The sequence below is a fragment of the Sphaerodactylus townsendi genome, linkage group LG06 (genome assembly GCF_021028975.2).
Source record: "Sphaerodactylus townsendi isolate TG3544 linkage group LG06, MPM_Stown_v2.3, whole genome shotgun sequence".
NCBI lineage: Eukaryota > Metazoa > Chordata > Lepidosauria > Squamata > Sphaerodactylidae > Sphaerodactylus > Sphaerodactylus townsendi.
The window spans coordinates 124466410-124487823 of NC_059430.1; the positions used below are offsets into that span (position 1 = coordinate 124466410).

General features: G+C 68.6%; 1 protein-coding gene across 1 annotated transcript in view; it reads left to right on the plus strand.

Moving 5' to 3' along the window:
• Positions 1-1924: 1924 nt before the first annotated feature.
• Positions 1925-21414, plus strand: part of POU2F2 (POU class 2 homeobox 2) — a 59040-nt gene continuing 39550 nt past the window's right edge. Inside the window, exon 1 of the mRNA XM_048501702.1 lies at positions 1925-2024. Coding sequence (XP_048357659.1) covers positions 1925-2024 — 100 coding nt within the window. The remainder of the gene's footprint in view (positions 2025-21414) is intronic.

Genomic DNA, 21414 nt, shown 5'->3' on the forward strand with positions numbered 1-21414 from the left:
CGCTTCCCTCTGCGGGACGGGCTCCTCTGTCAGCAGCAGGCGTGAGCCTCCGATGCCCTCTCTCTTCTGCCGGTGGCGGCACAGCCATGGTGAATTCCGGCTTATGGGCACCAGGTAAGCGCCAATAGGAGAGCCGAGACGCCCGGCTGGGACTCTCTGTTCTGCTTTCTGCCTTTAGTTTCTCTCCTTCCAGTTCTTTCCTGCTCTGAGCTCTTCACGTCTTCTGGGCATAGCGATTTCTTGCCTGAGACCATATCTCTCTTGTGTGGCCGGGGCTGTGCTGGTGGGCATGCTCGCCCTGCCGTTCGGAAGATCTGCGTGCGTCACGAACTTCGAAGGCTCCTTTGAACGGAGAGAGCAAGGGGAGGAAAAGGAATGCATTTGTGTGTCTGAGCAAATCTGCCTCCGTCGCCTTTTAAGATGCTTAAAACAAGCCTTTGCTTCCAGCCGGTGGTGGGATTCAGCCGGTTTGCACCGCTTCGGCAGAACCAGTTGTTAAACTGGTGCTTGTAAACAACCAGTTGTTACATTATTTGAATCCCACCACTGCTTCCAGTCCTGTTGTGGTGTGGAGTTCAGAGGTGCAAGGAGAGGGCAGGACAAACACAGAGAGGCTGGCAGGCCTTGGACAAGGGATATGGGGTGGAGAGAGTTGGTACCTGCGGGCTAGGCACAGAGGGGTGGGGCATTTGGGCATTTCCTTTCGCAGGGTCTTGGTGCTCAGCAGCTGCCTGACAGGCACAAATTCACCTGGGGAGGGGGGAGAGAGCTACACCTGTTGGATTTCTGCCTGCCACACTGCTGCTCTAATCCTAGGAGAGGTTGCAACCTAAGCAGGACAACTGGCTTTCGGTCTGGTCGCTGCGTATTTAACATGATGTTAGCTGGTGACAGCGAAGACCACCCCCTGCAGATTTCGGCAGAGAGTTCTGCTGCCCCAGGCGCAGGCGCAGGCCAGGCCGCGGTCAGTTGGCAAACCCGGCTGTTCCCAACTGGGGCAGTCATGAAGACAAGGGAATTTTGGCTGATGGGGATTGAGCAGCAACTTCTGAAGAAGAAGAAGAAGAAGAAGAAGAAGAAGAAGAAGAAGAAGAAGAAGAAGAAGAAGAAGAAGAAGAAGTAGTAGTAGTAGTAGTAGTAGTAGTAGTAGTAGTAATAGTAGTAGTAGTAGTAGTGGTGGTGTTTGGATTTATATCCCCCCTTTCTCTCCTGCAGGAGACTCAAAGGGGCTTACAATCTCCTTGCCCTTCCCCCCTCACAACAAACACCCTGTGAGGTAGGTGGGGCTGAGAGAGCTCCATAGAGCTGTGACTAGCCCAAGGTCACCCAGTCGGCGTGTGTGTGGAGTGCACAGGCTAATCTGAATTCCCAAGATAAGCCTCCACAGCTCCTGAGGCGGCAGAGCTGGGAATCAAACCCGTTCCTCCAGATTAGATACACGAAGCTCTCATAACCCTTACTTCATACAGGCTGCTCCCGCCTCCCAGGTCTGTGCCGGGTGTTAAGAGCCAAGGAGACCTGGCTTCCTTTCCACTGGGCCCTCCTTGTAGAGTTGGCCCGGCCTAACTCTCTTCCTCCGGACAGCGCCCCGGAGAGTCCGGGCAAAGGATCCAGCCGGCTTCCGGGAGTGGGAGGAGCCCTGCTGGGAGCTCCTGGCCTGGTTGGTTTCTGGGCGTCTGTTTTTAGCTGGTGTTTCAGTAAATTGGAGGCTGTTTTTAAATCAGCTAAAAATGTGAAAGGGAAGCAGAAGTGAAAGCCACCCAAAGGGTGACCAGTAGTTTGGAAGCCGAGGTGGCGGCGGGGAGGGGGGGGGGGACTTCTGGGAAAGATTCTGCTGTGGTTGCCGGACGGAGACCCAAAGAGGACTCCTGGACCTTTCCAAACTGCCTCCAGCTGCAACTTGGCCAGTTACCACCGTTCCACGATGGGTAAAACGGGGGAAATCCTGCCCAGCTCTGCAGAATTCAAGACCGTCTCTGTGTCTCGAGCTGCCGTCTTGTTCTACCGGGCCTGGCTCCTTGTGCGTTCATTCCTTCCACATGAGTCACAGGTGTCCAGCAGGTGGAAATTTTTTTCAGGCAGGAAGAAGTAGGAAGACCTTCGCTTGTTGAACTTCGGCCTGCGTGTGGCTCAGAGCTGTGGGAAAAGCTTCCTAGGGGCCTCTCTGAATCTGGGCTTACTGGAAATGCCTGGAAACAAACCTGGCTTCGCTGGGAAAATTAATGTTGCCAGACCAAGACCTAGAGACCCTGACCTTTTAACTTCCCCAATGCTGTATCTTCAACCCCCATTTCTCTCACGTTGCCGCCATTAACTCTTCTGTTTTCTATTGCGGGGAGGAGTATAATGGAGCATATTTGTCGCAGTTGCATAGTGGCTATAGCAGTGAAGGCAAACCTTTTCGAGACCGAGTGCCCAAACTGCAACCCAAAACCAACGTATTTATCGCAAAGTGCCAACACGGCAATTTAACCTGAACGCTGAGGTTTTAGTTTAGGAAAAAATGGTTGGCGGCTCCTGGTGATGCGTTACTTTCGGGAGGTAAGCTTGGTGGTAAAGATGGCTTTGGAAGCAACCGTGCAACTCTTGAGGCAGGTGACCCCGACCCTAGGAGGGGTTTTGCTCAGAAACAGCCACATTGCCAGCAGCTGAGCTTACTCCCAGGTAAAGGCGTGCTTTTAGTTCTTTGCATGAAAATCAGTGAGGGTTTAACAGGCTTTACAGGGTTACCTATCACGACTTCCCCAAAACTAGGTCTTAGGTTCCAATGCTAATGGCCGGAGCCCAGCGGCCCAGGCCAGCCTAGATGTGTGTGTGTGGGGGCAATTCCCCCCCCCACATGATGAACTCTGTTTGTGCATGCCCACAGAGAGGGCTCTGAGTGCCACCTCTGGCACCCGTGCCATAGGTTTGCCGTCACTGCGCTACAGTGACTGACTAGGATCAGGGTGACCCAAGTTCCAATCTCGGTTCTGCCATGGAAGCTGGCTGAGTGGCCTGGCGCCTGCCACTATTTCGCCTCCTACCCTACCTCATGGGGTTGCTGTGAGGGTAAAATGAAGACAGGGAGAACAGTGTTGTTAAACCGGGTTGGGAAAAGCAAGAACTGCGGCCTGCTAGGCCCTGTGAGTTAGCGTGACAGACAGACATTCGGCAAAGGAAGCTATTCCCTGGCGTGCTGGGAGGAAAGCCAGCATCCAAGGTGAGATCCAGGCATTGGTGGGATCCAAAATTTAGTAACCAGTTCCCATGGTGGTAGGATTAAAACAGTGGCGTAAGCATGATAGGACTAAGCAGAGGCATGACAGGGGGGGGTGTGGCCAGGCATTTGAAGGGCAGGGCATTAATAATTTCTCTGTTACTATAAAACTCTTACTGCAAACAAAAAAGTTCCTAATTTCAGCTGGTATCTTTCTCTGTCCATAATTTCATTACAGCAAGTCCTATGCGTCTACTGCCAGCAGAAACAACTACTTCTCCTCAGATTGACTGCCTGTCAAATGCTTAATACTTTCAAATGCCAGACATTTCTAGAAAACAAAAGAAGGAGATCTTTCCTTAAACAAGGAACTTGACCATATTTCTAAAACATGTTTTTAAAACAGCCAACAGGGAGAATCATCCCGTTTCTACCTTAAGCTAACCAGCCACATAGGAAACAACAGGACTTTATGATTTTTTGGACCTAATGGAATTTCTAATGGAAAAGCAGATTGAATTAAGTAACCCTCTCAGCACACAAATAGTGGCAGCCCACTCTGAGACTGGGTGAGGAACCTGCTGGATCCACACCTCTGGATCCAGGTGAGTTCCTGGAGAAAATGGCCGCTTTGGAGGGCGAAATAATGCACTTTCAACCCACTTTCCAGTGCACACTTTGCAGCTGGTTGCATGCTTGAGGAATAGCAAATCAACACAAACAATTGTGAAAGTGAATTGAAGTGCAATTCTACATGTCTTGAAGGGGCCCTGCTCCTCCTCCCTCCCTTGCATGAAATCCTCCTCTCTTCCTCCCACTTGGGTGGGTGGAGGCCCATGTCTCAATGCCCCTCCCCCCGAATCTCCAGGAGTTTTCCAGCCTAGAAGCTGGCAACTCGACCCCCCACCTTCTACCAGTGGCTAGGGAGGGCTCACAGCTCCTCTGCTGGTGCTATTATGGGGATAGATTTCCTTCTGGCTTTGCCTGCAGTTCCGCAGAGCTCTGACATAAATCCTAGAAGAGAAGACGAGTTTGGATTTATACCCCCCCTGTAAGGTGACGCAAAGGGGCTGACAATCTCCTTTCCCTCCCCCTCACAACAAACACCCTGTGAGGTGGGTAGAGGCTGAAACTCGAAGAACTGTAGCCTTCAGCCCAAGGTCACCCAGCTGGCATGTGTTGTTAGGTGCACAGGCTAATCTGATTCCCAGATAAGCCTCCACAGCTCAAGCGGCAGAGCGGGGAATCAAACCCGGTTCCTCAGATTAGAGTGCACCTGCTCTTAACCACTACGCTACTGCTGCTCCTAGCAAAAGGACAATGTCAGATTGTCACTTTTTAAAATAGGGCTTTTGCGTCTTTAGCGTGTCTTAAGAATTGATTCTTGTCTGATGCTTCCTCCATGTTTTGAGAACGGCACGACAGGCAGAAATCCAGCAGTCAGATTTTCCCGTCGGGGCTTCATCCTGCCAAGAAAAACCAAAACTTTGCTTTTTCAGTTTCTCTCTGTCACCTGTCAAAGGCATGAAAGCCTGTGTGCAGGAGGGAGTGGCGGTTCTAAATGGGGTTTGGCCAGAGAAATCAAATGCCCCTTTTGATTGTCCTGTCTGAAAATAAATGAAAAGTGCCCCTTGATCAGAAATTGCACCTAATTGGGAAACAACATCACCAACATCTTATTGTATTATTTATTGTATTTGATATTAATACACTGCTTTTAATGGGGTTTTAATGATTCAAAGACTATAGAGCCATTTACTATGATTTATTTAATGATTTGAGATTTATTGATTTTATTTTGTGCTCTATTTGTATATTCATGTTCATCGCCCTGAGCCCTTTGGGAGAGGGCGGTGTATAAATGTAATAAATAGATAGATAGATAGATAGATAGATAGATAGATAGATAGATAGATAGATAGATAGATAGATAGATAGATAGATAGATAGATAGATAAATAAAACAGAGGCGGGGCATTAATGGGTACATGTGGGGTCCCCCATGGGCAGCCACCCCACCACAACCCCCCAAAATTTTTTTGCACCAGGTCATTTCTAAATCATCATCCCATTATAGAAAATGCCCCAACTCACAAATCTGAACACAGCAATGGTGAGACACACAGGTTCTTTGATAGAGACTGGTGAGATAAAAGGTACGAAAGGCTGAGAATCAATGAATTGCGGTACCTGAAAGGGATTAACCCAGTTCAGGGAGTTACATTATTAGTCGCAATTGCTATATGGAACCTTCACGTTCAAAGGCAGTATGCCTCTTGGGGAGGCGAGGGCGTGGAGATGGAAAAGCGGACCCAATTAGTAACCCCCTCTCGGCACACACAAATAATTAGTAACCCACTCTCGGGAACTGGTGAGAACCTGCTGGATCCCACCTCTGTGTGTCCCATATAAAACCACCCCTTTGCTCATTATCATAAAACCAACATGTTTCGTTGGTGTTTGTCTGTCTCTCCCACATGCGGAGTATCTTTGCAAGCATATCTTGCAGAGGTTCACGGGTAAAAGCAGGAACATATTCTCAGCATTTCTATTCTGATATTGAGACTTTAGTGCCTTCCGTTAAAACTTGACCAAAGCTTCCAGCTCCTGATTTCCTTTCCTTTGTCATCGTCTGTCCCAGCGCTGTTTTAAAAATTGAGCTGTCGTTCTTCACGTTAAGGACATGCTCAGAAAACATGATTACGTCCTCCGTTCAAAACGAGCCAGACCATCACGGGAAAGTGAACACCGTGACATCCTGACATTTGTGCTTGCACATTTCTGTGTGCATGTGCTCTAGAAACAAGACTCATTTATTCCTCTGCTCAGAGATTTAACTGCTAGAGACTGTAGTGAGGAGAGTGACTAACAAGACTTAGAGCCAGTGTGGTGAGGTGGTTAAGAGCAGGTGCACTCTAATCTGGAAGAACCGGGTTTGATTCCCTGCTCTGCCGCTTGCGCTGTGGAGGCTTATCTGGGGAATTCAAATTAGCCTGTGCACTCCAACACTTGAGCTGTGGAGGCTTATCTGGTGAACCAGGTTAGCTTGTGCACTCCAACACGTGCCAGCTGGGGGACCTTGGGCTAGTCACAGTTCTTTGGAGCTCTCTCATCCCCACCCACCTCATAAAGTGTTTGTTGTGGGGGAGAAGGGAAAGGAGATTGTAAGCCCCTTTGAGCCTCCTTACAGGAGAGAAGGGGGGGGGGTATAAATCCAAACTGTTCTTCGCTTCTTCCTTACGCACAGCAAATGTATAATGGGTTGCAGTCAGGATAAAGTAACCCGTTTTCCTGTTTTCACATTCACATGCATCCATGCAGGCAGCAATTGGAGCCCACAGAAACAATCCGAGGTGCTGTTGCACCTTCACAGAGACCCCTCTATTTTTAAAATTACTTCTCACAAATGCGTAGCTATGCAGGCATGAACAAATGAACCCCCACAGCCAGTGGCGTAGCGCCCAGGGTGTGTGGAGGGCGTCTTGCATTGGGCGCGTGCCAGAGCAGGGGTGGTGCCAGGGCATTCCGGGGCATTCCGGGGAAGCTTGAGAAGACTCGGTTGTTTAGCGATTTTCAAAAAAACCTGGTTTGGGGGAATAACATGGGTCAGACTTGTTTTGTGGGCGGGATCTGTATGAAGTCCCCTCCCCCCAAAATGTTTTTTGTGTGTCCTACACTGGTATGTATTGGCCCGTGTGGAAGGGGCCTCAGATTTGTGTCCAAGTAGTATTGTAGAGATGGACAAGGTTTTCCGGATGTAAGCTTTTGAGAATCGAATCTCCTTTTCTCAGATACCATCTGATGAAGGGAGCTTTGAGTCTTGAAAGCTCATATCCTCCCCAAATCTTATTCATCTCTAGGGTGTTACTGGACTCGAATCTAGCTCTTCTGCAGACCAGAACGCTTCCCTCCAGATAGATTTTCAGGGTATAAGCTTTCCAGAGGCACACATGAGCACCTGATCCTGCCTTCTACCGAATCAAGATCAGTACTCAGACCAGCGAAAACTGTTCGGGGGCTCAGACGCAATGGCGTAGTGCCAACAGGGCCAAGTGGGGATGACGCCCCGGGCAGAGCAGCGAAGGGGCCAGGTGGGGATGACGCCCCGGGCAGAGCAGCGAAGGGGGCGTGGCTGGGGTGCGGTGGGGGCATGGCATTCCGGGGGCATTTTGGGACGGGGCAGGGGCGGACAGCACCACAGTTCCCCCTCGCTCACCCTCTGCTCAAACAGGGAGGTCTTTCATATCAACTATTCCTGAGTCCTTTTGACTGGAGATGCCAGGAATTGAACCTAGGAACTAGCCAAGTAGATGCTCTCCAACTAAGCTGCAGGCCTTTTTGCTCGAGGAAACCCCCCTTCGTCAGATAATGGGAAGGGGGACTGTTATATACAGGCAAGGATATCTCTTGTACAACAGACGCAGTATTCTCTTAGCTTACATACTGTATGAATTAATACTGCTTTTCTGTTATATTCTGTTGGACACATGATTCGTGTTAATAATAACACAATCATAAACTTTATATTTCTGACTTCTTTACCACACAGTTCAGGATCACACATTTAGCCTTTCCCCACTCGGTTGTTTATTCCTTTTGAGGTATTTTATCGCCGGCGTGGCTGTTTCATTTTTTGTTTCGACCGTGCAGAAACGAAGCTTTTCCCAAGCAGATTGCTGGGCAAAGCTTCACCTGACCACCTCAGACAGCTGGCAAAGGCATGGAAGCCTAGCCCAGGGTCAAAAGGTAGCAACCCCTTTGCTTAGCTTTAATGGTATGACTTTATTGGCTAAAGCCTGAAGCCTAAAATATCACAACTCCACCTAGAACAGGGGTGTCCAACTCTGGCGCTTCAGAGGTTCATGGACTACATTTCCCATCAGCCTCTGCTGGCAGGGCCAAGCAGGGGCTGATGGGAAATGTAGTCCACGAACCTCTGAAGCGCCAGAGCTGGACACCCCTGACCTGGAACATTCGGTTTCTTTCTCTGAGCAGAGGACTTCTTGGTGACTTCTTCAGAAGGGCAAGGCAGGAAATAGAGGCAGGGCTATCCTCCAGGGACTGTTACTGATCAGTCGGGGAAAATTTGTGTGTGTCTGTGTTGGCTGGAGGAATTAAGTGGGTGGGTGCTTCAGTCTTTCCCTCCGCGGGGCTGTCACTCGCCCCCCCCCCCGTCCCCATCTGTGTTCCTGTACTTTGACGTCTCTTACCACAAGGGAGTTCAGTGATGGGGGAAGATGTTAGGAATAAGAGTCATTCCAGGACACGAAATGAAGCTGGGGTGTGTGTGGATTTCTCCTCTTTTGGATGAATGCTTAAAAACTGCAGAGGAACTGAAACGGTGAGCCTCGGTGGGCGTTTTACCAAGTGATAACATACTTACAGTGCACAAATGTTCTGTTGGTGAGCTGGGAGTCTGAGTAGTCAGGACTGGCCTTTTAAAATATTTTTCATTTCATTTCATAACCTTTACTGCCATAAAAATCAAAACAACAATTTCAGTGAAAACAGAAACATGATTAAGAACGCAGCAGTGGCATAGTGGTTAAGATCAGGTGTACTCTGATCTGGACTGGGTTTGATTCCCCGCTCTGCCACTTGAGCTGTGGAGGCCTACCTGGGGAATTCAGATTAGCCTGTACACTCCCAACACACGGCAGCTGGGTGACCTTGGGCTAGTCACAGTTCTTCGGAGCTCTCTCAGCCCTACCTATCTCATAGGGTGTTTGTTGTGAGGGGGGACGGGGAAAGAGTTTGTAAGCCCCTTTGAGTCTCCTTACAGGAGAGAAAGGGGGGGGGGTATAAATCCAACTCTTCTTCTTCTTAAAATAACCATACACAAGAATTTAGCCCCAGCCCCAGATCACAATGGTCTTGCTATTTAAAAGAAATATAATTTTTTTGTGGATCCCTTATCTCGGCTTTGTCTATTAAAAAGGGGGCTAGAAGACTGACTCTTGCAGGTACATACAAGGGGCACTATAATCAGAGGTGGGATCCAGCAGGTTCTCACAGGTTCCCGAGAGTAGGTTACTAATTATTTGTGTGTGCCGAGAGGGGGTTACTAATTGGTGATTTTGCCACGTGATTTTTGCCTTAGTTACGCCCCTCTTCTCAGCAGTAGCGCGCAGAACTTGAAGCAGTCTAGCAGGAGGTGCACCGGCGTGCGTGGCAGCCTGCGCCTGCGTGCATTCGTTTCCCGCCCAGGGACCGGCGCAGCGGCTGCGTCCTTGCCACAGCCCCGCCCAGGAATGCCCCGCCCCCGGAATGCCTGGCCATGCCCCCATCATGCCCCGCCCATCCCCATTGGCGCTACGCCACTGTTTGAATCCCACCACCATGGGAACCTGTTACTAAATTTTTTTGATCCCACCACTGGGAGGGAGGTGGCATGCAAGAGAAGGGATGTGGGAGAACACATTCAGCTTAGCATCACTTGATCATCCCATGGCCTTTTGGCCCAATGAAGAGGGGATTTTATCACCCTGGACGCAGGAATGGGATGAAATGCTCCCCACTCTTCAATAGGAAGATAACTAGCGAACTCACGGGACACTGGACTATATGCCGGGGGAAATCAACCCTTTGTATCATTTTGCCAAAAGGGGAACTTTACCGCATATGTGATGGCAAAGGTTTTGCCTGTGGAATCTCGGGGTAGACAGTTCGGCAAATGTTTTCTGTGCTCTTCTCAGCAAAAGGTCACATTCACCCAAAGTAAAGAAGGGACCAGGCGGAGGATGCATCGACCGGGCTCTGGCTGTATGCCTCCCCCCCCCCCCCGCAATCCTATGCTCATGTCTAATTCATCAGGGCTTCATCTGCCTTATAGAAGTGTGACTCATTATGCAAATGAGAAAGAAGCTGCTTACAGTCAGGCTCCAGGCCTGGGAGAAATAAAGGTCGGGTTCTTAGAGGGAGGCAATCCAAGTTTCTCCTCCCCATCCTAGAGGTGGGCTGGCCCAGCTGGGAATTGGAGGGTCTTACTGGGGCGGGACCAGAAAAAGCAAAGTTGTCCTGAAAAAAGGAGAAAACTAGGGGGCGGGGCGGAGGTAGGGGGAAGACTGTGGAAACTTGCGTACTAAAGCTTTCCGTGGTGAGGAGGAAGGGTTTGCCTCCATCACTTTCGGTAAATGTATCATGTAGGTCCTGTCACGCCTGGGTAACTTCATTTGTGTTGCACAGTTCTGGCTTGCTAATATTAATATTGCTCGGATATACCCACAAATGTACAATATTAATGTGTGTTTATGTGTGTGTGTGGGGGGGTGGGTGGGGTTAAACAGGTCCCAAAGTATGGTATAGGAATAAGCAATAAGAAAGCCTTGATCTCAGATTGCAAATGCCTTAGCAGACCAGGTGCTCAAGAGCAGCAGCAGCAGAAGGCCATTGCTTTCACATCCTGCACGTGAGCTCCCAAAGGCACCTGGTGGGCCACTGCGAGTAGCAGAGTGCTGGACTAGATGGACTCTGGTCTGATCCAGCAGGCTAGTTCTTATGTTCTTATGTTCTGAAAGGGGGAAAAAACAAACTTGGGAGTTTAATTGAACACGACACCAGGTGCAAAGGAGACAAGAACACTACTGGCGGTTCAGGAAGTGTTTCCCTTTGGCAGAACAGGAACAGAACCTCAGCAGAAAAAAAATTCCCTGAACGCAGACCAGTATCTTTCTGTCAGCCTGACCCTACCTCACAGGGCTGTTGTGATAAGAAAATGGAGGAGAGAGTGGAAAGAGCCATGCACATGTCGCCTTGAAATCCTTGGAGAGGAGGCTGGGTGAACAGGCACTCAGTGAAAATTTGAACCTGTGCAGAAAATATAAGAAAATGCATTTTTGTCCATTTCGGTGGATGTACCGTGTTTCCCCGAAAATAAGACAGTGTCTTATATTAATTTTTGCTCCCAAAGATGCGCTATGTCTTATTTCCAGGGGATGTCTTATTTTTCTGTGTTCTGTTCATCAGGCATGCTTCCAAACAAAAACTTTGCTACGTCTTACTTTCGGGGGATGCCTTATATTTCGCACGTCAGCAAAACCTCTACTACGTCTTATTTTCAGGGGATGTCTTATATTCGGGGAAACAGGGTATGCCTTTCACTTCCCCATTCGATAGAGTTGGGGTTAAGAATGACCCAGCAGCACCGACAGAGTGTACAATAAAATTTCCCCAAAAACGGGCATAAAATATTATAGGGCCATTGGCCTCCCTGGAGGAATATATGGAATCCAGGCTGGTAAAGGATTGGAAGCAAAGTTTTATCCACTCCACCTCCAGATAAGTTTGACCCCTCTTTTCAGTCTACACCTTTTAGAAGAAGAAAAGAGATGGTTTTTCTACCCTGCAGTTCTCAACCTTTAAGGCGTCTCAGAGTGGCTTAAAATCACCTCCCTCCCAACAGACACCTCGGGCAGGCCAAGAGAGTTCTGAGAGAACTGTGACTGGCCCAAGGTTTCCCCCAGCAAGCGTCTTGTGGAGGAGTGGGGAATCGAACCTCCAGATTAGAGCCTGCCACTCTTAACCATTATACCATGCTGGTTCTCTTTCAGGAATCTGAAATTCCGGCTTCCATACAACTCTCCCTTTAATTGTAGATTTCCACACCTACTGCAAAATCGGTGCTGGGCAGATGGAACAAACTAATAAAATGTCTGTTATGGAGGGGAAGCAAGTGGTTGTGAATTTGGAGGCCAGGTGTGAGTTTCTGGAAGGAATGTCTTCTCAGGTGGCAATGATTGGTGACTACCTGTGTCCGCCTTTCGTGGCTTTCCCTTGTAGGACGTGGCTTGGGTATTTTTCAAATACACTCAAAAATACACACGTTGCACTCTGGCTGTGTCCAATCTTATATCCCCCCCCCCACCCCCCCCCCCCCCCACCCCCCCCCCCCCCCACCCCCCCCCCCCCCCACCCCCCCCCCCCCCCACCCCCCCCCCCCCCCACCCCCCCCCCCCCCCACCCCCCCCCCCCCCCACCCCCCCCCCCCCCCACCCCCCCCCCCCCCCACCCCCCCCCCCCCCCACCCCCCCCCCCCCCCACCCCCCCCCCCCCCCACCCCCCCCCCCCCCCACCCCCCCCCCCCCCCACCCCCCCCCCCCCCCACCCCCCCCCCCCCCCACCCCCCCCCCCCCCCACCCCCCCCCCCCCCCACCCCCCCCCCCCCCCACCCCCCCCCCCCCCCACCCCCCCCCCCCCCCACCCCCCCCCCCCCCCACCCCCCCCCCCCCCCACCCCCCCCCCCCCCCACCCCCCCCCCCCCCCACCCCCCCCCCCCCCCACCCCCCCCCCCCCCCACCCCCCCCCCCCCCCACCCCCCCCCCCCCCCACCCCCCCCCCCCCCCACCCCCCCCCCCCCCCACCCCCCCCCCCCCCCACCCCCCCCCCCCCCCACCCCCCCCCCCCCCCACCCCCCCCCCCCCCCACCCCCCCCCCCCCCCACCCCCCCCCCCCCCCACCCCCCCCCCCCCCCACCCCCCCCCCCCCCCACCCCCCCCCCCCCCCACCCCCCCCCCCCCCCACCCCCCCCCCCCCCCACCCCCCCCCCCCCCCACCCCCCCCCCCCCCCACCCCCCCCCCCCCCCACCCCCCCCCCCCCCCACCCCCCCCCCCCCCCACCCCCCCCCCCCCCCACCCCCCCCCCCCCCCACCCCCCCCCCCCCCCACCCCCCCCCCCCCCCACCCCCCCCCCCCCCCACCCCCCCCCCCCCCCACCCCCCCCCCCCCCCACCCCCCCCCCCCCCCACCCCCCCCCCCCCCCACCCCCCCCCCCCCCCACCCCCCCCCCCCCCCACCCCCCCCCCCCCCCACCCCCCCCCCCCCCCACCCCCCCCCCCCCCCACCCCCCCCCCCCCCCACCCCCCCCCCCCCCCACCCCCCCCCCCCCCCACCCCCCCCCCCCCCCACCCCCCCCCCCCCCCACCCCCCCCCCCCCCCACCCCCCCCCCCCCCCACCCCCCCCCCCCCCCACCCCCCCCCCCCCCCACCCCCCCCCCCCCCCACCCCCCCCCCCCCCCACCCCCCCCCCCCCCCACCCCCCCCCCCCCCCACCCCCCCCCCCCCCCACCCCCCCCCCCCCCCACCCCCCCCCCCCCCCACCCCCCCCCCCCCCCACCCCCCCCCCCCCCCACCCCCCCCCCCCCCCACCCCCCCCCCCCCCCACCCCCCCCCCCCCCCACCCCCCCCCCCCCCCACCCCCCCCCCCCCCCACCCCCCCCCCCCCCCACCCCCCCCCCCCCCCACCCCCCCCCCCCCCCACCCCCCCCCCCCCCCACCCCCCCCCCCCCCCACCCCCCCCCCCCCCCACCCCCCCCCCCCCCCACCCCCCCCCCCCCCCACCCCCCCCCCCCCCCACCCCCCCCCCCCCCCACCCCCCCCCCCCCCCACCCCCCCCCCCCCCCACCCCCCCCCCCCCCCACCCCCCCCCCCCCCCACCCCCCCCCCCCCCCACCCCCCCCCCCCCCCACCCCCCCCCCCCCCCACCCCCCCCCCCCCCCACCCCCCCCCCCCCCCACCCCCCCCCCCCCCCACCCCCCCCCCCCCCCACCCCCCCCCCCCCCCACCCCCCCCCCCCCCCACCCCCCCCCCCCCCCACCCCCCCCCCCCCCCACCCCCCCCCCCCCCCACCCCCCCCCCCCCCCACCCCCCCCCCCCCCCACCCCCCCCCCCCCCCACCCCCCCCCCCCCCCACCCCCCCCCCCCCCCACCCCCCCCCCCCCCCACCCCCCCCCCCCCCCACCCCCCCCCCCCCCCACCCCCCCCCCCCCCCACCCCCCCCCCCCCCCACCCCCCCCCCCCCCCACCCCCCCCCCCCCCCACCCCCCCCCCCCCCCACCCCCCCCCCCCCCCACCCCCCCCCCCCCCCACCCCCCCCCCCCCCCACCCCCCCCCCCCCCCACCCCCCCCCCCCCCCACCCCCCCCCCCCCCCACCCCCCCCCCCCCCCACCCCCCCCCCCCCCCACCCCCCCCCCCCCCCACCCCCCCCCCCCCCCACCCCCCCCCCCCCCCACCCCCCCCCCCCCCCACCCCCCCCCCCCCCCACCCCCCCCCCCCCCCACCCCCCCCCCCCCCCACCCCCCCCCCCCCCCACCCCCCCCCCCCCCCACCCCCCCCCCCCCCCACCCCCCCCCCCCCCCACCCCCCCCCCCCCCCACCCCCCCCCCCCCCCACCCCCCCCCCCCCCCACCCCCCCCCCCCCCCACCCCCCCCCCCCCCCACCCCCCCCCCCCCCCACCCCCCCCCCCCCCCACCCCCCCCCCCCCCCACCCCCCCCCCCCCCCACCCCCCCCCCCCCCCACCCCCCCCCCCCCCCACCCCCCCCCCCCCCCACCCCCCCCCCCCCCCACCCCCCCCCCCCCCCACCCCCCCCCCCCCCCACCCCCCCCCCCCCCCACCCCCCCCCCCCCCCACCCCCCCCCCCCCCCACCCCCCCCCCCCCCCACCCCCCCCCCCCCCCACCCCCCCCCCCCCCCACCCCCCCCCCCCCCCACCCCCCCCCCCCCCCACCCCCCCCCCCCCCCACCCCCCCCCCCCCCCACCCCCCCCCCCCCCCACCCCCCCCCCCCCCCACCCCCCCCCCCCCCCACCCCCCCCCCCCCCCACCCCCCCCCCCCCCCACCCCCCCCCCCCCCCACCCCCCCCCCCCCCCACCCCCCCCCCCCCCCACCCCCCCCCCCCCCCACCCCCCCCCCCCCCCACCCCCCCCCCCCCCCACCCCCCCCCCCCCCCACCCCCCCCCCCCCCCACCCCCCCCCCCCCCCACCCCCCCCCCCCCCCACCCCCCCCCCCCCCCACCCCCCCCCCCCCCCACCCCCCCCCCCCCCCACCCCCCCCCCCCCCCACCCCCCCCCCCCCCCACCCCCCCCCCCCCCCACCCCCCCCCCCCCCCACCCCCCCCCCCCCCCACCCCCCCCCCCCCCCACCCCCCCCCCCCCCCACCCCCCCCCCCCCCCACCCCCCCCCCCCCCCACCCCCCCCCCCCCCCACCCCCCCCCCCCCCCACCCCCCCCCCCCCCCACCCCCCCCCCCCCCCACCCCCCCCCCCCCCCACCCCCCCCCCCCCCCACCCCCCCCCCCCCCCACCCCCCCCCCCCCCCACCCCCCCCCCCCCCCACCCCCCCCCCCCCCCACCCCCCCCCCCCCCCACCCCCCCCCCCCCCCACCCCCCCCCCCCCCCACCCCCCCCCCCCCCCACCCCCCCCCCCCCCCACCCCCCCCCCCCCCCACCCCCCCCCCCCCCCACCCCCCCCCCCCCCCACCCCCCCCCCCCCCCACCCCCCCCCCCCCCCACCCCCCCCCCCCCCCACCCCCCCCCCCCCCCACCCCCCCCCCCCCCCACCCCCCCCCCCCCCCACCCCCCCCCCCCCCCACCCCCCCCCCCCCCCACCCCCCCCCCCCCCCACCCCCCCCCCCCCCCACCCCCCCCCCCCCCCACCCCCCCCCCCCCCCACCCCCCCCCCCCCCCACCCCCCCCCCCCCCCACCCCCCCCCCCCCCCACCCCCCCCCCCCCCCACCCCCCCCCCCCCCCACCCCCCCCCCCCCCCACCCCCCCCCCCCCCCACCCCCCCCCCCCCCCACCCCCCCCCCCCCCCACCCCCCCCCCCCCCCACCCCCCCCCCCCCCCACCCCCCCCCCCCCCCACCCCCCCCCCCCCCCACCCCCCCCCCCCCCCACCCCCCCCCCCCCCCACCCCCCCCCCCCCCCACCCCCCCCCCCCCCCACCCCCCCCCCCCCCCACCCCCCCCCCCCCCCACCCCCCCCCCCCCCCACCCCCCCCCCCCCCCACCCCCCCCCCCCCCCACCCCCCCCCCCCCCCACCCCCCCCCCCCCCCACCCCCCCCCCCCCCCACCCCCCCCCCCCCCCACCCCCCCCCCCCCCCACCCCCCCCCCCCCCCACCCCCCCCCCCCCCCACCCCCCCCCCCCCCCACCCCCCCCCCCCCCCACCCCCCCCCCCCCCCACCCCCCCCCCCCCCCACCCCCCCCCCCCCCCACCCCCCCCCCCCCCCACCCCCCCCCCCCCCCACCCCCCCCCCCCCCCACCCCCCCCCCCCCCCACCCCCCCCCCCCCCCACCCCCCCCCCCCCCCACCCCCCCCCCCCCCCACCCCCCCCCCCCCCCACCCCCCCCCCCCCCCACCCCCCCCCCCCCCCACCCCCCCCCCCCCCCACCCCCCCCCCCCCCCACCCCCCCCCCCCCCCACCCCCCCCCCCCCCCACCCCCCCCCCCCCCCACCCCCCCCCCCCCCCACCCCCCCCCCCCCCCACCCCCCCCCCCCCCCACCCCCCCCCCCCCCCACCCCCCCCCCCCCCCACCCCCCCCCCCCCCCACCCCCCCCCCCCCCCACCCCCCCCCCCCCCCACCCCCCCCCCCCCCCACCCCCCCCCCCCCCCACCCCCCCCCCCCCCCACCCCCCCCCCCCCCCACCCCCCCCCCCCCCCACCCCCCCCCCCCCCCACCCCCCCCCCCCCCCACCCCCCCCCCCCCCCACCCCCCCCCCCCCCCACCCCCCCCCCCCCCCACCCCCCCCCCCCCCCACCCCCCCCCCCCCCCACCCCCCCCCCCCCCCACCCCCCCCCCCCCCCACCCCCCCCCCCCCCCACCCCCCCCCCCCCCCACCCCCCCCCCCCCCCACCCCCCCCCCCCCCCACCCCCCCCCCCCCCCACCCCCCCCCCCCCCCACCCCCCCCCCCCCCCACCCCCCCCCCCCCCCACCCCCCCCCCCCCCCACCCCCCCCCCCCCCCACCCCCCCCCCCCCCCACCCCCCCCCCCCCCCACCCCCCCCCCCCCCCACCCCCCCCCCCCCCCACCCCCCCCCCCCCCCACCCCCCCCCCCCCCCACCCCCCCCCCCCCCCACCCCCCCCCCCCCCCACCCCCCCCCCCCCCCACCCCCCCCCCCCCCCACCCCCCCCCCCCCCCACCCCCCCCCCCCCCCACCCCCCCCCCCCCCCACCCCCCCCCCCCCCCACCCCCCCCCCCCCCCACCCCCCCCCCCCCCCACCCCCCCCCCCCCCCACCCCCCCCCCCCCCCACCCCCCCCCCCCCCCACCCCCCCCCCCCCCCACCCCCCCCCCCCCCCACCCCCCCCCCCCCCCACCCCCCCCCCCCCCCACCCCCCCCCCCCCCCACCCCCCCCCCCCCCCACCCCCCCCCCCCCCCACCCCCCCCCCCCCCCACCCCCCCCCCCCCCCACCCCCCCCCCCCCCCACCCCCCCCCCCCCCCACCCCCCCCCCCCCCCACCCCCCCCCCCCCCCACCCCCCCCCCCCCCCACCCCCCCCCCCCCCCACCCCCCCCCCCCCCCACCCCCCCCCCCCCCCACCCCCCCCCCCCCCCACCCCCCCCCCCCCCCACCCCCCCCCCCCCCCACCCCCCCCCCCCCCCACCCCCCCCCCCCCCCACCCCCCCCCCCCCCCACCCCCCCCCCCCCCCACCCCCCCCCCCCCCCACCCCCCCCCCCCCCCACCCCCCCCCCCCCCCACCCCCCCCCCCCCCCACCCCCCCCCCCCCCCACCCCCCCCCCCCCCCACCCCCCCCCCCCCCCACCCCCCCCCCCCCCCACCCCCCCCCCCCCCCACCCCCCCCCCCCCCCACCCCCCCCCCCCCCCACCCCCCCCCCCCCCCACCCCCCCCCCCCCCCACCCCCCCCCCCCCCCACCCCCCCCCCCCCCCACCCCCCCCCCCCCCCACCCCCCCCCCCCCCCACCCCCCCCCCCCCCCACCCCCCCCCCCCCCCACCCCCCCCCCCCCCCACCCCCCCCCCCCCCCACCCCCCCCCCCCCCCACCCCCCCCCCCCCCCACCCCCCCCCCCCCCCACCCCCCCCCCCCCCCACCCCCCCCCCCCCCCACCCCCCCCCCCCCCCACCCCCCCCCCCCCCCACCCCCCCCCCCCCCCACCCCCCCCCCCCCCCACCCCCCCCCCCCCCCACCCCCCCCCCCCCCCACCCCCCCCCCCCCCCACCCCCCCCCCCCCCCACCCCCCCCCCCCCCCACCCCCCCCCCCCCCCACCCCCCCCCCCCCCCACCCCCCCCCCCCCCCACCCCCCCCCCCCCCCACCCCCCCCCCCCCCCACCCCCCCCCCCCCCCACCCCCCCCCCCCCCCACCCCCCCCCCCCCCCACCCCCCCCCCCCCCCACCCCCCCCCCCCCCCACCCCCCCCCCCCCCCACCCCCCCCCCCCCCCACCCCCCCCCCCCCCCACCCCCCCCCCCCCCCACCCCCCCCCCCCCCCACCCCCCCCCCCCCCCACCCCCCCCCCCCCCCACCCCCCCCCCCCCCCACCCCCCCCCCCCCCCACCCCCCCCCCCCCCCACCCCCCCCCCCCCCCACCCCCCCCCCCCCCCACCCCCCCCCCCCCCCACCCCCCCCCCCCCCCACCCCCCCCCCCCCCCACCCCCCCCCCCCCCCACCCCCCCCCCCCCCCACCCCCCCCCCCCCCCACCCCCCCCCCCCCCCACCCCCCCCCCCCCCCACCCCCCCCCCCCCCCACCCCCCCCCCCCCCCACCCCCCCCCCCCCCCACCCCCCCCCCCCCCCACCCCCCCCCCCCCCCACCCCCCCCCCCCCCCACCCCCCCCCCCCCCCACCCCCCCCCCCCCCCACCCCCCCCCCCCCCCACCCCCCCCCCCCCCCACCCCCCCCCCCCCCCACCCCCCCCCCCCCCCACCCCCCCCCCCCCCCACCCCCCCCCCCCCCCACCCCCCCCCCCCCCCACCCCCCCCCCCCCCCACCCCCCCCCCCCCCCACCCCCCCCCCCCCCCACCCCCCCCCCCCCCCACCCCCCCCCCCCCCCACCCCCCCCCCCCCCCACCCCCCCCCCCCCCCACCCCCCCCCCCCCCCACCCCCCCCCCCCCCCACCCCCCCCCCCCCCCACCCCCCCCCCCCCCCACCCCCCCCCCCCCCCACCCCCCCCCCCCCCCACCCCCCCCCCCCCCCACCCCCCCCCCCCCCCACCCCCCCCCCCCCCCACCCCCCCCCCCCCCCACCCCCCCCCCCCCCCACCCCCCCCCCCCCCCACCCCCCCCCCCCCCCACCCCCCCCCCCCCCCACCCCCCCCCCCCCCCACCCCCCCCCCCCCCCACCCCCCCCCCCCCCCACCCCCCCCCCCCCCCACCCCCCCCCCCCCCCACCCCCCCCCCCCCCCACCCCCCCCCCCCCCCACCCCCCCCCCCCCCCACCCCCCCCCCCCCCCACCCCCCCCCCCCCCCACCCCCCCCCCCCCCCACCCCCCCCCCCCCCCACCCCCCCCCCCCCCCACCCCCCCCCCCCCCCACCCCCCCCCCCCCCCACCCCCCCCCCCCCCCACCCCCCCCCCCCCCCACCCCCCCCCCCCCCCACCCCCCCCCCCCCCCACCCCCCCCCCCCCCCACCCCCCCCCCCCCCCACCCCCCCCCCCCCCCACCCCCCCCCCCCCCCACCCCCCCCCCCCCCCACCCCCCCCCCCCCCCACCCCCCCCCCCCCCCACCCCCCCCCCCCCCCACCCCCCCCCCCCCCCACCCCCCCCCCCCCCCACCCCCCCCCCCCCCCACCCCCCCCCCCCCCCACCCCCCCCCCCCCCCACCCCCCCCCCCCCCCACCCCCCCCCCCCCCCACCCCCCCCCCCCCCCACCCCCCCCCCCCCCCACCCCCCCCCCCCCCCACCCCCCCCCCCCCCCACCCCCCCCCCCCCCCACCCCCCCCCCCCCCCACCCCCCCCCCCCCCCACCCCCCCCCCCCCCCACCCCCCCCCCCCCCCACCCCCCCCCCCCCCCACCCCCCCCCCCCCCCACCCCCCCCCCCCCCCACCCCCCCCCCCCCCCACCCCCCCCCCCCCCCACCCCCCCCCCCCCCCACCCCCCCCCCCCCCCACCCCCCCCCCCCCCCACCCCCCCCCCCCCCCACCCCCCCCCCCCCCCACCCCCCCCCCCCCCCACCCCCCCCCCCCCCCACCCCCCCCCCCCCCCACCCCCCCCCCCCCCCACCCCCCCCCCCCCCCACCCCCCCCCCCCCCCACCCCCCCCCCCCCCCACCCCCCCCCCCCCCCACCCCCCCCCCCCCCCACCCCCCCCCCCCCCCACCCCCCCCCCCCCCCACCCCCCCCCCCCCCCACCCCCCCCCCCCCCCACCCCCCCCCCCCCCCACCCCCCCCCCCCCCCACCCCCCCCCCCCCCCACCCCCCCCCCCCCCCACCCCCCCCCCCCCCCACCCCCCCCCCCCCCCACCCCCCCCCCCCCCCACCCCCCCCCCCCCCCACCCCCCCCCCCCCCCACCCCCCCCCCCCCCCACCCCCCCCCCCCCCCACCCCCCCCCCCCCCCACCCCCCCCCCCCCCCACCCCCCCCCCCCCCCACCCCCCCCCCCCCCCACCCCCCCCCCCCCCCACCCCCCCCCCCCCCCACCCCCCCCCCCCCCCACCCCCCCCCCCCCCCACCCCCCCCCCCCCCCACCCCCCCCCCCCCCCACCCCCCCCCCCCCCCACCCCCCCCCCCCCCCACCCCCCCCCCCCCCCACCCCCCCCCCCCCCCACCCCCCCCCCCCCCCACCCCCCCCCCCCCCCACCCCCCCCCCCCCCCACCCCCCCCCCCCCCCACCCCCCCCCCCCCCCACCCCCCCCCCCCCCCACCCCCCCCCCCCCCCACCCCCCCCCCCCCCCACCCCCCCCCCCCCCCACCCCCCCCCCCCCCCACCCCCCCCCCCCCCCACCCCCCCCCCCCCCCACCCCCCCCCCCCCCCACCCCCCCCCCCCCCCACCCCCCCCCCCCCCCACCCCCCCCCCCCCCCACCCCCCCCCCCCCCCACCCCCCCCCCCCCCCACCCCCCCCCCCCCCCACCCCCCCCCCCCCCCACCCCCCCCCCCCCCCACCCCCCCCCCCCCCCACCCCCCCCCCCCCCCACCCCCCCCCCCCCCCACCCCCCCCCCCCCCCACCCCCCCCCCCCCCCACCCCCCCCCCCCCCCACCCCCCCCCCCCCCCACCCCCCCCCCCCCCCACCCCCCCCCCCCCCCACCCCCCCCCCCCCCCACCCCCCCCCCCCCCCACCCCCCCCCCCCCCCACCCCCCCCCCCCCCCACCCCCCCCCCCCCCCACCCCCCCCCCCCCCCACCCCCCCCCCCCCCCACCCCCCCCCCCCCCCACCCCCCCCCCCCCCCACCCCCCCCCCCCCCCACCCCCCCCCCCCCCCACCCCCCCCCCCCCCCACCCCCCCCCCCCCCCACCCCCCCCCCCCCCCACCCCCCCCC